At 40.4% G+C, this 14,932-nt stretch overlaps 4 protein-coding genes across 4 annotated transcripts; 1 reads left to right on the forward strand and 3 right to left on the reverse strand.

Annotated features, from left to right (window-relative positions):
- The first annotated feature begins 1,354 nt into the window (after window positions 1–1,354).
- On the forward strand, window positions 1,355–8,281 carry LOC117442179 (histone H2A type 1-like). The gene is made up of 3 exons (XM_034078179.2): window positions 1,355–1,747; window positions 5,897–5,912; window positions 7,779–8,281. Exons 1-3 carry the CDS (start codon window positions 1,368–1,370, stop codon window positions 8,163–8,165), a joined length of 783 nt encoding a protein of 260 aa, XP_033934070.2. The 5' UTR covers window positions 1,355–1,367; the 3' UTR covers window positions 8,166–8,281.
- A 1,503-nt stretch (window positions 8,282–9,784) lies between these two features.
- Window positions 9,785–10,253, reverse strand: LOC117442177 (histone H3). Its single transcript, XM_034078178.2, has one exon. It carries the CDS (start codon window positions 10,251–10,253, stop codon window positions 9,843–9,845), a length of 411 nt encoding a protein of 136 aa, XP_033934069.1. The 3' UTR covers window positions 9,785–9,842.
- Window positions 10,254–11,924: 1,671 nt separating this feature from the next.
- On the reverse strand, window positions 11,925–12,319 carry LOC117442181 (late histone H2A.L3-like). The gene has a single exon (XM_034078181.2). The coding sequence runs from the start codon at window positions 12,306–12,308 to the stop codon at window positions 11,925–11,927; it is 384 nt and encodes a 127-aa protein (XP_033934072.1). The 5' UTR covers window positions 12,309–12,319.
- A 585-nt stretch (window positions 12,320–12,904) lies between these two features.
- Window positions 12,905–14,167, reverse strand: LOC117442136 (histone H1-like). The gene has a single exon (XM_034078139.2). The coding sequence runs from the start codon at window positions 13,815–13,817 to the stop codon at window positions 13,170–13,172; it is 648 nt and encodes a 215-aa protein (XP_033934030.1). The 5' UTR covers window positions 13,818–14,167; the 3' UTR covers window positions 12,905–13,169.
- Window positions 14,168–14,932: the final 765 nt, after the last annotated feature.

A 14,932-nucleotide genomic window follows, 5' to 3' on the forward strand; every position in this document is an offset into this window, starting at 1 on the left:
AAAATCAAATCTGTTGTGAGAAACTAATAATTGTTTTTAGATGGGAACTTGCCATCCTACTGAGGGGGTGTGTACAGCCTCCTGAGGGTCCGATTGTGGATGTCATGCGAGCAAAATATGGTGAAGAAAGTCTGTCTAAATTAAATCATATTTTAGACTGCACTGTAACTTTTATCCATGTATTTTTCCTTAATGTTTATTTTATTAGCACTGTAACTTTTATCCATGTACTTTTTCTTGTAATGTTTAATTGAACTATTCATATTTTAGACTGCACTGTAACTTTTATCCATGTATTTTTCCTTAATGTTTATTTTATTAGCTTTTCTTTTTTAATGCTTAATGTCTTTCATTTCTTTTTTGTAAAGCACTTTGAATTACCCTGCGTCGAAAAGTGCTATATAAATAAACTTGCCTTGCCTTGCCTTACTGAAAAACAGGCAGAGATTTAACGGCATAGTTTAGTCCAACGTTTCATTTGATGGGTTTATCCTTATTAACACATGTCATTATTTTAAAGGTAATCAAGCCAAGAACCATTAATTTAACAATGTTACAACAGAACATTGAATATAAACTTTAACTAATGTAAAAGTATAAACGGTACTAAAATAATAAAAGGCCATAATATAGTTTGTTACTATGCCAATAGAAAAAAAGTTAATGTGATTAACGCAAAGTGACAAAACGGATAATATGGATTACTTGACTGTATTTTGCTTTAGTGAAATTGTTCTCCCACCAAGATGTTTGAGGCATCAATAAAATAAGAAAGCACGTTTTAGATTCATTTCACAACAGAGTCAACTATTTCCTACAGAATATGACATCAATCTCATAACGGAACAATTGATGAAGAATATGCTTAAGACTTCCTGATCATTACAAATGTACAAAACACATGCAAGTATTATTGGTGAGTTCTATCATATTGTATTAGCTTGAAACAGAACTTTTTCACAGTTTCAACTTGTTCACCCTCAGACTCATCCCTCCTCGGACAGTCCTCTGTGGCTGGAGCCATCAAACCTGGAACCAAGTAACTGTACTGTACTGTTTGTACAAACACCTGCACACTTACATGTGAATATATCTAACAATCCGAACACAAATATCTATTTATCACAACAGTTACAACACTGTGCTCATCTGACAGAGATTATACATCTATTCAATACATTTACTAGAATAGCTCCAGGTTTAGTGTCTTTCTTTTTAGTAGCAACTGGAAGAAGACGTGAGCTTCCTTCTGATTGGACGATCTTCAATACGCTCGCTGATGGCCAATCAGAGAGCAGCTGGTGGCTATAAAGAGCCGCTGTGGCGAGCAGACTGCCATACCGCTCTGTAAACCCGAGAAAGCAATCATGTCTGGAAGAGGGAAGACCGGAGGAAAGGCCCGAGCCAAGGCCAAGACTCGCTCATCCCGTGCCGGGCTCCAGTTCCCCGTCGGCCGTGTCCACAGGCATCTGAGGAAGGGTAACTACGCCCATCGCGTCGGTGCCGGAGCACCGGTGTACCTGGCCGCTGTGCTGGAGTACCTGACCGCTGAGATCCTGGAGCTGGCTGGAAACGCCGCCCGGGACAACAAGAAGACCCGCATCATCCCCCGCCATCTGCAGCTCGCCGTCCGCAACGACGAGGAGCTGAACAAGCTGCTGGGAGGAGTGACCATCGCTCAGGGAGGCGTGCTGCCCAACATCCAGGCTGTGCTGCTGCCCAAGAAGACCGAGAAGGCCGCCAAGAAGTGAACACCCTGATCCCGCTTCAACAAACAACAAAGGCTCTTTTAAGAGCCGCACACTTCTATCCAGAGAGCTTTCCTTCAACTAACACTTTTACATTTATTTAATCAACGACTATAAAGTCTTATTTGTAGTTTCCACTACCCTGATGTGTAATGATGTATCATGTAGTGTAACTGCTTTTACAACACTTATTTCTAACCTGAGAACATCTGAATGCATTTCCCTGATGGTCAAAACTACAATAAATGCATAGTACAGATAATCATTTTCAGCCTGTTTAATATTCAGGTTTACTCAATAACAGCTTTCTTCAGTGTGGCTTTATCAGAAATATTAAATAAAAGAAACTCAAACATAAATGCCAATATTATTAAATAAGTACTGTGGGATCTGCTGCATGTGAATCAAGCATTAATAACTCAGTGATCAGACACCCCATGAATGTGTGCATAGATAGTTTCATGGTGTTCAGTGTTTTATTAGTAAGCAGTGGTATAACAAGTCTATATCCAGTTGTAAGAAAATAGCAGTAATGTGTCCTCAGAGTAACACTTTGAAAATCTCTTTCCATGTAGCACACTTCATCTTCTACACACAGTGGTATAGGGCAGTTTATGGTGGAAAACAGCAGGGACAAAGTGAAACTGAAAAATGAATTAACACGGGAGAATCAAGACAGTTTTACAAACAGATGTATAATTATATTTGTCAGAAAGTATGCTGTACAGCTCTTACTCGTAAACAGTGTCTTTCTTACGGGTAAAAGCTGTGCTTCCTAAGGTAGGAGTATCTAATGTCTTATCTAATTATTTATCACTGGTTGGTCTTGGTTGGTTTCCCTAGCAACATTTACCATTTTCTGTAATTTATTTATTTATAACGTGATCTTCAAGTCGAACAGTTAAATACTTTCCGCCTGATTCTTATACATCATTTTTCAGAGTGTGTTAACAAAGTTTGCAATGATTGAGATTCCTAAGGTGTGTTTAAAGAATACGGATACTTTAAAACAACTTCCTTACAAACATCAGTGAAACTTGCACTTTACAAATGCCACAGAGTCATCAGTTCGTACCAATCAGCCAATGAAACGCCTTTCTGATGAGGGTCTTCTGCTTGTTGCTGGGCAGGTTTTGTTCAGTGGCTTCTTTTGAACATCCTGTTAATAATCTTTTTTTTCTCGATATTGATTTATTTTTTCCTGTGTTTTTCTATTCCTGTTTTATTTCCACGTTAATTTATTTCCGTTTTTCACATTTATTTATTGTTTTATGTATTCTCAAGGCTGATCCATACCGTGGAGGGGAGGAAGTCTACTGTGAAAAAGATGGTTGGATCCCAGCGGAAAACTGTAACGAGTCAAACACCTTCAGGAGAAACTGGAGGAGGAACTGCATGACCTGAAGACGAAAGACTCTGATATGAATGAGCTCTCCAACACAGAGGATGACAGTGAGTTTGTCCAAAACTTCCCCTCGCTGTTAGACTCCAGAGTCAATAGCCGCCTGCTGTACTTCGAGGATGTGAAGAGCGCTGTGTCAGACTTCGGAGAAAAAATGCAGGTTGTTCTGAAAGAGAATTTACCAGAAATCCGCTGACCAGAGATTAATTCGTGGAATACTCCCGCCAAATCACGATGGGTCCTAACCAAGCGGCAAACTCTGGGGAAGAGCCGGGAAGCCAATACGGAAGTGCCACACACTGCAGTTCATACATGGGCCGCTAGGGACTGGCTGCAGAAAGGAGCAATTTCCATAGACCCCCCATGTTAAAATGCCCAACTTTACAGCAGAAAAAAACATGTTTCTACCCCTGGCTCCATACATTTTTATTATCGATATAGTTAGATTCCACCCTCATGATTATGGATCTGTGAGTGAATTGTTTTCTAACGCGACCCTTTTATTTATATTAGGTCTTAAAGTGTGTGCATAAATTAGGGCGTGGTCACATTGAGTGACGGCTCTGTCAAGTGCCTGCCGCTGTTAGCTTCTCGTCTATCTGCTAGCTGCTCCGTGAAGCTACAGGGACTCTGCCTGCTCAGCTCATCCAGGAAACACAACTTGAAGCCGGCCGAGGTTGTTTGTTCTCCATGCTTATATATCGGACTATTGTGACTCGCTCTGCGGTTAAAACAGACGGTGCATGAATGCGGTAAGTGAAATTCGAGTGCTTTATTTATGTGTTAATGATTTTAATCAGCTACGTAATGAATGGTAAGGCTTGGGTTAGCATGTAAGCTAGTGGTAGCTACATCGGTGCTAACGATTGTAATCGTAGCCTCCAAGTTAAAATCATAGACTGTATATATAAAGGTTAAAACGAAATAGACAAGTGTTAAGCGTTAAGTGGGATAATACTGTTGAACAAACGGCTTCTGTTTGAGGTTATAAAATAAGGTTACATCCTTGTAATTTAGAGATATTTTATTATGTAGGTAGAACTGTATGCATCTAAGGTTAATTTAAATTGGCTATGATCAAGTATGTAGACAAGCTAATGTCGAAGTAGTGTATGTGAAATCAACCTCACAATAAGATGTGTGTATATTACAATTATTAATGTCATATTTCAAGATGATTACTTAGATATTACAATATGGTTGATTGAGCTGGAGTTCATTATCGAGCTTACACGTTAACGTCACAGTCATCTGAAGAACGAACCCAAACCTTGTTGTTTTTATTAATTGCATTACCAAATGGGTATCAAATAAACAGTAAGCATTGGTAACACAACTTCCAAAGTTACAGTAAAATAAAAAGGACCCTGACTCGGACAATACACAATCCAACATGTCCAACAGAAGAGAATCAGTTATATTGTTTGTACACATGGTACTTTATATATATATATATATATATAGCAGTGAACTTCAACACAGGTACAAAGACTCTTTTGTTCATACTGTACAAAGAATCAAGAAAAATATTGGTTTAGATGAATGAAGTATTGACTTGAATACACTGATATACATTCCATTACACAATACTAAATACTAGATCAGCTACACATCAGTTAAGTTGAGGGTTTTTTCCATGCAAAAAGTTACATTTAGATATTTAGCAATATGACTTTGTCAGCTTTTTAATGTAATGTATTGAAGGCAAAGATATTTAACACATAGTGAGAACTGCTGCTATTTATCTCTCAATATTGTCTGTAAAAAACGGTAAAAGTTATTCTTTCAGTGAGACAACAGAGCAAGCTTCTACAGTTGCACTACGTTTTGATAACAGTTCAATATTATTTTGATAATAACATATATTTCAATGTTGATGAACTTCATACTGTTCATTCATAATCTGATTGTCTTTGTAGCTCACTGTTGAAATAAAAAAAAACATTACAATTACAAAATAATGATATCTACAGCCCCTAAACACACAAACACACTGCTTTCATAAATAACACACTTGTTCTGCAATAATATGTTTTATGTTTCCTGTCATTTTTGTTAGGAAAGGACATGCCTGAAAGACACGACATGTTCTCCTTCTCTGAGGGTCAAGAAAAACATCCAAGAGGAACATTAAGAGCTGATGTTATGAGATTTTAAGACCAGTACATGACATTCATCGAATGCAGCTATTTCCACATCTACACTCCATCAGCTGATTATTTATATTTGCCTCACTTTATGAGCTTCACATCACTTGTGCCTTGTACCGCAGAGTTTGCAACGTCACAAATAAATGGGGCCAATCTTCAGTCAGATGTGAATGTGTAATCTAACATTTTCAGTAAGAATAATGGACAAAATGAGTGCAAATACAATTTCTTGAAATGTGAACCAAAAGTTAATCAAATATGTTTTAAATAAAAAGCACATATGGACAGAAGGTGTAAACCTATTAAATGTATAAGTAAACACATTTAGTCAAATAAAGTGACAGACTAGGCCTGTGCAGTTGGTATCAGCTTTGCCCAGCATGGGCTCCTCCATCAGGCCTGGTCCTCCTCCATCAGGCCTGGTCCTCCTCGCTGAGGAAAGACCCTCAGTCCTCTCCAAACCAACAGACAGGACGTCCATCACAGAGGTTTCTCCCTGAAGTCTCTGCAGCTCTCTGGACACCATGCTGTCTCAATCTGTCCACTCTGAATAAGAGAGGGGGGAAATGAAAATAATAAATGCTTTAGACAATAAGAAATATAAAGTTGACTGTTGAGTTGCTCAGTTTTTTTAGATTACTGTATAACTAATATCTCAGGTTAAGAGGCACATTCAAATAAAGATTGGTCTTTAAATACATGTTGTCTTTTGAATTGTTTGTCTAAAGTCAAGGATCTGGTACTTAGTTGTAATGATACAGTCTGGTTATTATGCTGTTTGGAGGAGGCCTCACAGGTAAGAGCACTAACTAGCTACCATCACATGTACCTTAGCTTGACTTAAATGTATTAAACTTGTAGTTAAGTGATATCAAAATACAAATAACTAATGTCATACAAACATATTAATATTTGCTTGATTCCAGAGTTGAATTTAGCACAATTGCATACAAACGTTAAGGGATTTTAAGATTCTGAAGTATTATGCTAACAACTCAATAACTTAGATTATTATTTATAGTTTTGCTGATTTTTTTTTCATGTCCGCTTACCTTAGAAACGTAAAATGCGACGGCAGTGTGCAGATGGGGAGCATGTTAGCTTAGCTTGGTAGCTTCAGCTAGCTCTGGAACTTCCAGCTCGGAGGCAGTAGGTCCCGCCTCGGCTCCGCCTCTTTGCCCTTATTTGGAGCAGGCTGGAGAATGCGGGAGTTAAACTCTGACGTCACTGTCGAGCCGTTAGTGGCCGACTCCGCCTACTAAGGGCTTCTCGGCAACTCTGCAGAATCCTATGGGTGACGTCACAGACCCTACGTCCATTTATATATACAGTCCACGGTAAGACAAAGTGTCTATAAATGGAGAAAGGTCAGCACTTTTGCTACTATCCCTAGGAGTGGCCGTCCTGTAAAGATGACTGCAAGAGCACAGCGCATAATGCTCAATGAGGTGAAGAAGAATCCTAGAGCGTCTGCTAGAGACTTAAAGAAATCTCTGGCACATGCTAACATCTCTGTTGACGAATCTACGATACATAAAACACTGAACAAGAATGGAGTTCATGGAGGACACCACGGAGGAAGCCACTGCTGTCCAGAAACAACATTGCTGCACATTTGAAGTTTGCAAAAGAGCACCTGGATGTTCCACAGCACTGCTGGCAACATATTCTGTGGACAGATGAAACCAAAGCTGAGTTGTTTGGAAGGAACACACAACGCTATGTGTGGAGAATCCAAAGGGTTCACATACTTTTTCTTGCAACTGTATAGTGTATGTATAGGAATGAGAATAGGTTGTATTACCGAGTAGGTTAACACATACAAGGTATTTGCTTTGGTATATTTGGTGCATACAAAGACACAGAATGAAGAATGCCTAGCAAAATAATCAAAATAAAATAGAACTATATACATTTTGAGAAGGCATACGTTATAGATCTTTATGAATACACATAATCATAATATGAAATAAGAGATGTCCTCAAAATATTAAAGATAACAAAAGTAGACATTACACAAATTACAATCTACACAAATAAGTTAAAACTGATGATCATTATTTTTTTCCGTTAAATGTTTAGCCCACGTTACAGCCGCATGTATTTAGGTGGGTGTGTCATTTGAGTTATAATACGGAATATATTATTTAATAAGTTAATTACACACTGTAAATAAACATTAAGTATGTCACCTTTATGAATGTCTTAATGTTCTACACACATTGAGACTTTCGCTTCTTAAATTGCAGGAGTTTATATTCATCTTTGAACGGGTGAAAACTATTTCAGAAAATACAAATTGAAACTTTAACGTCTCATTCTGAAAAGAATTCAGGCGGCAGACCGACCTGTTTTCTGATTGGACGATCACAGTTACGGGTCAATCTGACCAATGAGCGTACAGCTGTGCTCCTATATAGCCTGGTGAGAACTGGGACCGAGTTACTTTCTTCTCAACGTCGAAGAATAATCACATAGAAAATGTCTGGTCGAGGAAAAGGTGCAGGAAAGGTTAGGGCGAAGGCCAAGACCCGCTCATCCCGGGCCGGACTCCAGTTCCCCGTCGGCCGTGTCCACAGGCATCTGAGGAAGGGTAACTACGCCCATCGTGTCGGTGCCGGAGCCCCGGTGTACCTGGCCGCTGTGCTGGAGTACCTGACCGCTGAGATCCTGGAGCTGGCTGGAAACGCCGCCCGGGACAACAAGAAGTCCCGCATCATCCCCCGCCATCTGCAGCTCGCCGTCCGCAACGACGAGGAGCTGAACAAGCTGCTGGGAGGAGTGACCATCGCTCAGGGAGGCGTGCTGCCCAACATCCAGGCTGTGCTGCTGCCCAAGAAGACCGAGAAGCCCGCCAAGAAGTGAGCACCCTGAACCCGCTTCTACCAACACCCCAAAGGCTCTTTTAAGAGCCACCCACTTCCAACTAAAGAACATTCCTCTCTTCACTACACGAGTACTCAAAGGCCCAGAACAGTGATCTCCCCCCTGCTCTATATGTATTGAGGTGTACAACATATAAAACGAGTCATAATTACACCAAGTCTCCACTAAAAATACCCACATTAGAGAAATAAACATTTTAAATAAAACCAATTATTACTATGAATGATTGAATCTGTATTTCGGGGTGTAGCCTCTAAACTAAAGCAAACTCCTCTTCACAATGTCCTTCGTGCATCCAGCAGGTTAATCACCTCGTTCTCAAATGAATAGCGCTTTGGTTTCTACATCCGTCAGTCCACATAAATAAAGCCACAGCGTTTGTTGGATCCATCATTAATGTCTAACTCGGTTTACCTACACTCCATCAGGAGCTACTTGTTGGCCGGTGTCTGCAGTTCACCGATCAATAGCGGACCGTAACTTTTAAGCACTCATCGTATCTTTTGCCCTCACGCACTTTGAAGTGAAAACAGAACAGGTGGTTTTTAGTCCCAGCCTTTCTCCCCCAGGTGTCTGCAGTTCACCAACAACTGTTTGGAGCAGGACGGAAATAGTGGCTCTATTGTAGTGGATTGAATATTAGCACGTGTGTCTTTCTAACAGTTCTTTATTTATGTGTTATTTTAAGAAATTAGGTATATCTAGGTACATAATATATTAATGAAGTTATCATCTCCAATTAGCAGTTCTTTAATGTGACCTTTGTATATTATATCTATACCGTTAGGAGTTAGTTTAGTAGCTCTAAAACAAACATGGTACAAACTATTATACAGCACTATTTCAAAATTAAATAAATCAGTAACATCTTAAATAATATTGTTTAAACTAAACGGTATGTTATACCCAGCCCACACACAGTTAGATGCAAGTGACACACTGCATGTTATGCAAAGTATCAGGTCTTTATGTGCAAACCTCTTCAACAACGTGAATGCTAGCCATGTACTTGCTAGCATTCTTTAGTTTTGCTCCATTTGAGATAGAATCGTCACGACCGAAACATTTGGTTCAGTTTCAGTAATTGAGGTGATCGTTTCGGTAGTGACAAATGGAAAGGTAAGCAGGTACATCCCATAGTCCTGAAATAAATGCGTTTTAAAGTCTGAAAATCAGTGTGTTACTTTAAAGCTCTCATATTGAGGGTGTCGTTTTTTTTCTCATACTGATATTCTGAACAATCTGTGCCGTTGTATTTGCTGTAAAGATTCTCTACTGTGGGCTATTTTTATTATATGTACAGCACTTTGGCTCCACCAGACATCGTTTATAAATGTGCTATAAATAAAACTGATTTGATTTATTGTACTATTTGTAGGCATTAGTATGAGCTTTATCTAAAGACACCACTAGATGTCAGTGTCGAGCCATAAATGAGAGCCTGCATTACAACCCAGCGGTAGGAGCAATTTGGATCAGCATTATATACTATACTATCATAATGTGTTAATATGGACCATGCGTTAATAATCAAAGGGGGACAACGTGTTTATAAAGTATATGCACACATGTGTTTCAGGACTGGTTGCTCTGTATGCGTGTGTGTGTGGCTCTTAAAAGAGCCGTTGTGTTTCGGTGTTCTGGTCTCAGGTCAGTTTAAGCCCTCTCTCCGCGGATGCGGCGGGCCAGCTGGATGTCCTTGGGCATGATGGTCACCCTCTTGGCGTGGATGGCGCACAGGTTGGTGTCCTCGAACAGGCCGACCAGGTAGGCCTCGCTGGACTCCTGCAGAGCCATGACGGCGGAGCTCTGGAAGCGCAGGTCGGTCTTGAAGTCCTGAGCGATCTCCCTCACCAGGCGCTGGAAGGGCAGCTTGCGGATCAGCAGCTCGGTGGACTTCTGGTAGCGGCGGATCTCCCTCAGAGCCACGGTACCGGGCCTGTAACGGTGGGGCTTCTTCACGCCGCCGGTGGCCGGGGCGCTCTTACGAGCAGCCTTGGTGGCCAGCTGCTTCCTAGGAGCCTTTCCTCCGGTGGATTTACGGGCGGTCTGCTTGGTTCTTGCCATGGCTAGCTGGAGTCTGCTTCTCTGTTGGAAAGTAGTAACGTGGAAGACTTGTCTGTGTCTCTTATATAGCCAGAGCAGGCGCGGCAACGACGCTGATTGGTCAAATGTATACACGTGACACTGCAACTCAACTATTGGTTGGTAGAGATTGGAAAATTCAAATTTCGCGCTCATTTGTTAAACTGTTTTAGTTATACATCCATGTGTGACATATAGCTTTGTTAACACTTTGTCTATGATACAAAAGTCCAGCAAAGATGAATGATGCACAAATTATTCTATACATTCATAAACTCTGAATTCTGCATTTTGTAATGCATACATATTTTGATGTAAATATTGCTATATTTCTAATGTTATTATAGCATTCTTAAAATAGTTTTTATTATGTATGCGAATAAAACACCAAGACAAATGTTAAGTATGTGTTACTTGGCAACAAACCCGTTATGATTTCTGATTCTCTAATAACAAAATAATGTCTTTAAATTGAGAAAATAAAGTATATGTTATCTGAGTTTCCTACTATGGAGTCAGCTATTTATAAGCAAAGCGATGACCTGAATCAAATACACTTTCAGTCACAGCTGGTGTGAAATTTGAGCATTAATTTGATTATAACTTTTTGGCAATGAAAGATGAAGAAATGACTTGAACGCATCTTGGAAATACACATCAATTCAATACATGAACATCTTACTTGGTCCTGATATTCACTGCTGACTGGCTCGCATCATTCACAATGGAAATATAGCATGGCGTACTGCGTGGCTCAGGTAGACAGAGAATCGTACTGAATGCTACTTGGGTGAAGTAGAATTCAGCAACATTAATACAGAAGCCTTATTGAAGAGAGGAAACCACGTGACATCCAGCAAAAGGGGCTTTCTCCTCCTGGGAACCCAGGAAACAAAGGTTTTCCAATCTTCTTTATTTTTGATTTCCTTCCTATTTAGGGTTAAAAAAAACATCTTGCAATTTAGCCTTTTTTAATTTAATTTTTGAATGTTACAGTATGTCCACTGTAGAGGAAGTCAGGGACATTTTAGTTTGAAAAGAAAGCCACAATTAACAGATAGACTATGTAAAGTATTATGGTTATAGAGTGATATTAATACTAGAATACATTCAGCTTTATTTAAAACATAAATAAGTAATTGATCTGAACATTGCTGTTTATTTGGTTTTTGGTGAATCTTTCCAGATCTTCAAAGACCTGGAGTCAAAGTACTGAAAGCACCTCATTGGACTCCAGATGCAGATTTTCAAATTCTCGCTCACTCGGGCTGTTTCTGACGGATGTAGAAACCAAACCACTATTCATTTGAGAGTGTGGTGATTAACCTGCTGGATGTACGAAGGACATTGTGAAGGAATTTGCTTTAGTTTAGAGGCTACACCCCGAAATACAGATACAATCAATAATAGTATTTTAGAGTTCAGTTTCAAGTGTGTATTGCTATATAATATGGGTATTTTTAGTTTGAGTGACTTGGTGTAATATAGAACTCGTTTTATATGTTGTTCACCTAAATACATATAGAGCAGGGGGGAGATCACTGTTCTGGGCCTTTGAGTAGTCGTGTAGTGTAGAGAGGAATGTTCTTTAGTTGGAAGTGGGTGGCTCTTAAAAGAGCCTTTGGGGTGTTGGTAGAAGCGGGTTCGGGGTGCTCACTTCTTGGCGGGCTTCTCGGTCTTCTTGGGCAGCAGCACAGCCTGGATGTTGGGCAGCACGCCTCCCTGAGCGATGGTCACTCCTCCCAGCAGCTTGTTCAGCTCCTCGTCGTTGCGGACGGCGAGCTGCAGATGGCGGGGGATGATACGGGACTTCTTGTTGTCCCGGGCGGCGTTTCCAGCCAGCTCCAGGATCTCAGCGGTCAGGTACTCCAGCACGGCGGCCAGGTACACCGGGGCTCCGGCACCGACACGATGGGCGTAGTTGCCCTTCCTCAGATGCCTGTGGACACGGCCGACGGGGAACTGGAGCCCGGCCCGGGATGAGCGGGTCTTGGCCTTCGCCCTAACCTTTCCTGCACCTTTTCCTCGACCAGACATTTTCTATGTGATTATTCTTCGACGTTGAGAAGAAAGTAACTCGGTCACAGTTCTCACCAGACTATATAGGAGCGCAGCTGTACGCTCATTGGTCAGGTTGAGTGGTACTACCATCGACAAATCAGAGAAGCGTTAGTCCATTCACTGTGTCAAGTACAATAGACCTCACTTAATTAAATGATCGAATAACATATACTATAAAATAGATCTGACTATACACATATACTCAAACAATATAGTGTATTCTTAGAGAAATATTTTTAAAATAAAGTATACTTTAAAGGATCAAAGTGAAGCACACTATACGATAGTTTGGCATGCTGAAGTGACAAAACAAATGAACAATGTTACCATTAAAGTATATCCAATATAATCTAATTTATTTATTAAACATACAAAATAAAGTAAAATAATTAATTTATTATAAAAATCAGGAGCTAATCCGATCTCCTCAAGTAAAAGTGAATTAATGTGTAATAATATAGTCACAATTATATGGATCATGAAGTAAGTTTCGATGTACATTTATATGAAGTTTTATAGGCCTACAAAATATGTACATAGGGTTTATACACTATCAAGGATATGGGAACAGATGTATGTTGTGAGTGACTGTCAGAGGAACCTTCAGCAGTAAATGTCTACGAATATAGCAACATAATAAAATGTTGTAAAATTAACTAACTTATGCGATAATGATAAATAACCACAATGTCTTCTGGTTTTTGCAAATAAATATGCAGCAGATGTAAACAAACTTGTATTTATGCAAAATTATAATATTAAAACAGGAGATGTGCTCTTTTGGTTTATGTTGGTGGCTCTTAAAAGAGCCTTTTGGAGATGAAGTAGAGGATCTGTTTACTTCCTCGATGATTTCCTGGCTGGTGCCTTCTTCGCTGCTTTGGCAGCTGGTTTAACCGCCTTCTTCACAGCTTTCTTGGGGGTTACTGTCTTCTTGGGGGTCGCTGCCTTCCTGGGTGCTGCCTTCTTGGCCGCCACCTTCTTCTTCGGGCTCTTAGTGATCTTCTTCACGGGGGTTTTCTTGGCAGCAGGAGCAGGCTTCTTCGCTACCTTCTTGGGAGTTACTGCCTTCTTGGCTGCTGGCTTCTTAGCGGCGGGTTTCTTCGCTGCTGCTGCCGGCTTCTTGGCTTTGGCTGCGGGCTTCTTCGCTGCCTTCTTGGGCTTCTCGGCGGCCTTGAAGGAACCGGTGGCTCCGGTTCCCTTGACCTGCACCAGGGCTCCATTCTCGAGTAACCTCTTCACGGCGCGTTTAATGTGAGCGGTGTGTTCGTAGCCCTGAGCGGCCAGCGCCTTCTTCACCGCGATGTAAGAGATCCCTTTACGGTCCTTGGAGGCGGTGACCGCCTTCAAGATGAGCTCAGCGGCTCCGGGACCAACCTTCTTGGCCGGCTTGGCTGCCTTCTTCTTCGGGGACTTGGCTGGTGCCTTTGCCGGGGCGGCGGCGACGACGACGGCGACTTCAGCGGGAGCTTCTTCTGCGGCCATGATGCTGTCGGGAGGATTCTCGGTCTGATGAGAGGAGAGAGAAATCCCAGCGAAGAGAGGAACTTAAACACACCATGAGAACCGTAGAGACTCAACCCAGTGGCTCACGCAGGAGCTGCAGAAAAACTGTGCCACTTTGTGCTTTCTCTTCAGCTAAAACTGTACAAAATACACATTTAGAGAACGAGCTGAATTTCAAAGGTTAATCGAATTGATAGCGGATTACTTTATCTTCATATAGAAGCGAAATAAAGCTTTAAATATTGTTGTGTTTTTATTGGGAAGCCTTTAAACCTCCTAAAACTACTGCCGTGAGTGGTTCAGATCTGCAACTTTTCTCTGTAATGTCTCTCTTAAAGGATTTAAAATACATTATAATCCCCCTAAAACTTGTAATATAGTGACATTAAATGTTGGATTAAAGACTCAATGTGAAAACAATTAAAATGTGTCAACACCTTTTGGTTAAACAGAGGTAATTCTGCTGTCTGCAAACACACTCCCATCAGGACAGGCCCTGGCTGTGTTCTAAATACAGTCTTTGTCACCCAACAGTGAGAGACCTTCATTTAGCACAGCTTTTCTCATGTACATCACAATACAACTATATTTATATAGTATAAGTATTATCATATATTTTTACATTCTGAAATGTGTTAGACAGATAGATCTAAACCTGTAAGGTCACAAAGGCTCTCAAACAGACACAGACTCTTGGTAGCAGAACTCCCACTGACTGTGAACATCAGACAAGTATTATCACTTTATTAATTGTAGAAAATCAGAGAAACTGAAGCTTCAGTGAAGGAATTAGAACCATACACCAGCACAAAGGCTTGGAATTAAGTCATTTTTTTAACCACATTTTCGAATAAATAACATGACCTCTTAAGCGTCTCATAATATTATCTGTATCTGCATCCCTCACAACGGAAGGTGTTTTAAATTAATACAAATGAAAGGAATAAATATAGGATATTTTAATAAAAAAAACAGTAAATCAAACAATCAAATGTCCATAGGATATATCAGGGTTTTTTGTTATGTGACACAAAATAAAATGTATTTATTATAAACGTTAGTCCTTAACATCTATCACTGTGTATATCACCATT

Source organism: Pseudochaenichthys georgianus, unplaced genomic scaffold (genome assembly GCF_902827115.2).
Source record: "Pseudochaenichthys georgianus unplaced genomic scaffold, fPseGeo1.2 scaffold_308_arrow_ctg1, whole genome shotgun sequence".
Lineage (NCBI taxonomy): Eukaryota > Metazoa > Chordata > Actinopteri > Perciformes > Channichthyidae > Pseudochaenichthys > Pseudochaenichthys georgianus.

Bases quoted from the DNA above. Each gene is read 5' to 3' on its own strand.
- LOC117442179 (XM_034078179.2), top strand. From the start codon at position 1,368: ATGTCTGGAAGAGGGAAGACCGGAGGAAAGGCCCGAGCCAAGGCCAAG.
- LOC117442177 (XM_034078178.2), bottom strand. From the start codon at position 10,253: ATGGCAAGAACCAAGCAGACCGCCCGTAAATCCACCGGAGGAAAGGCT.
- LOC117442181 (XM_034078181.2), bottom strand. From the start codon at position 12,308: ATGTCTGGTCGAGGAAAAGGTGCAGGAAAGGTTAGGGCGAAGGCCAAG.
- LOC117442136 (XM_034078139.2), bottom strand. From the start codon at position 13,817: ATGGCCGCAGAAGAAGCTCCCGCTGAAGTCGCCGTCGTCGTCGCCGCC.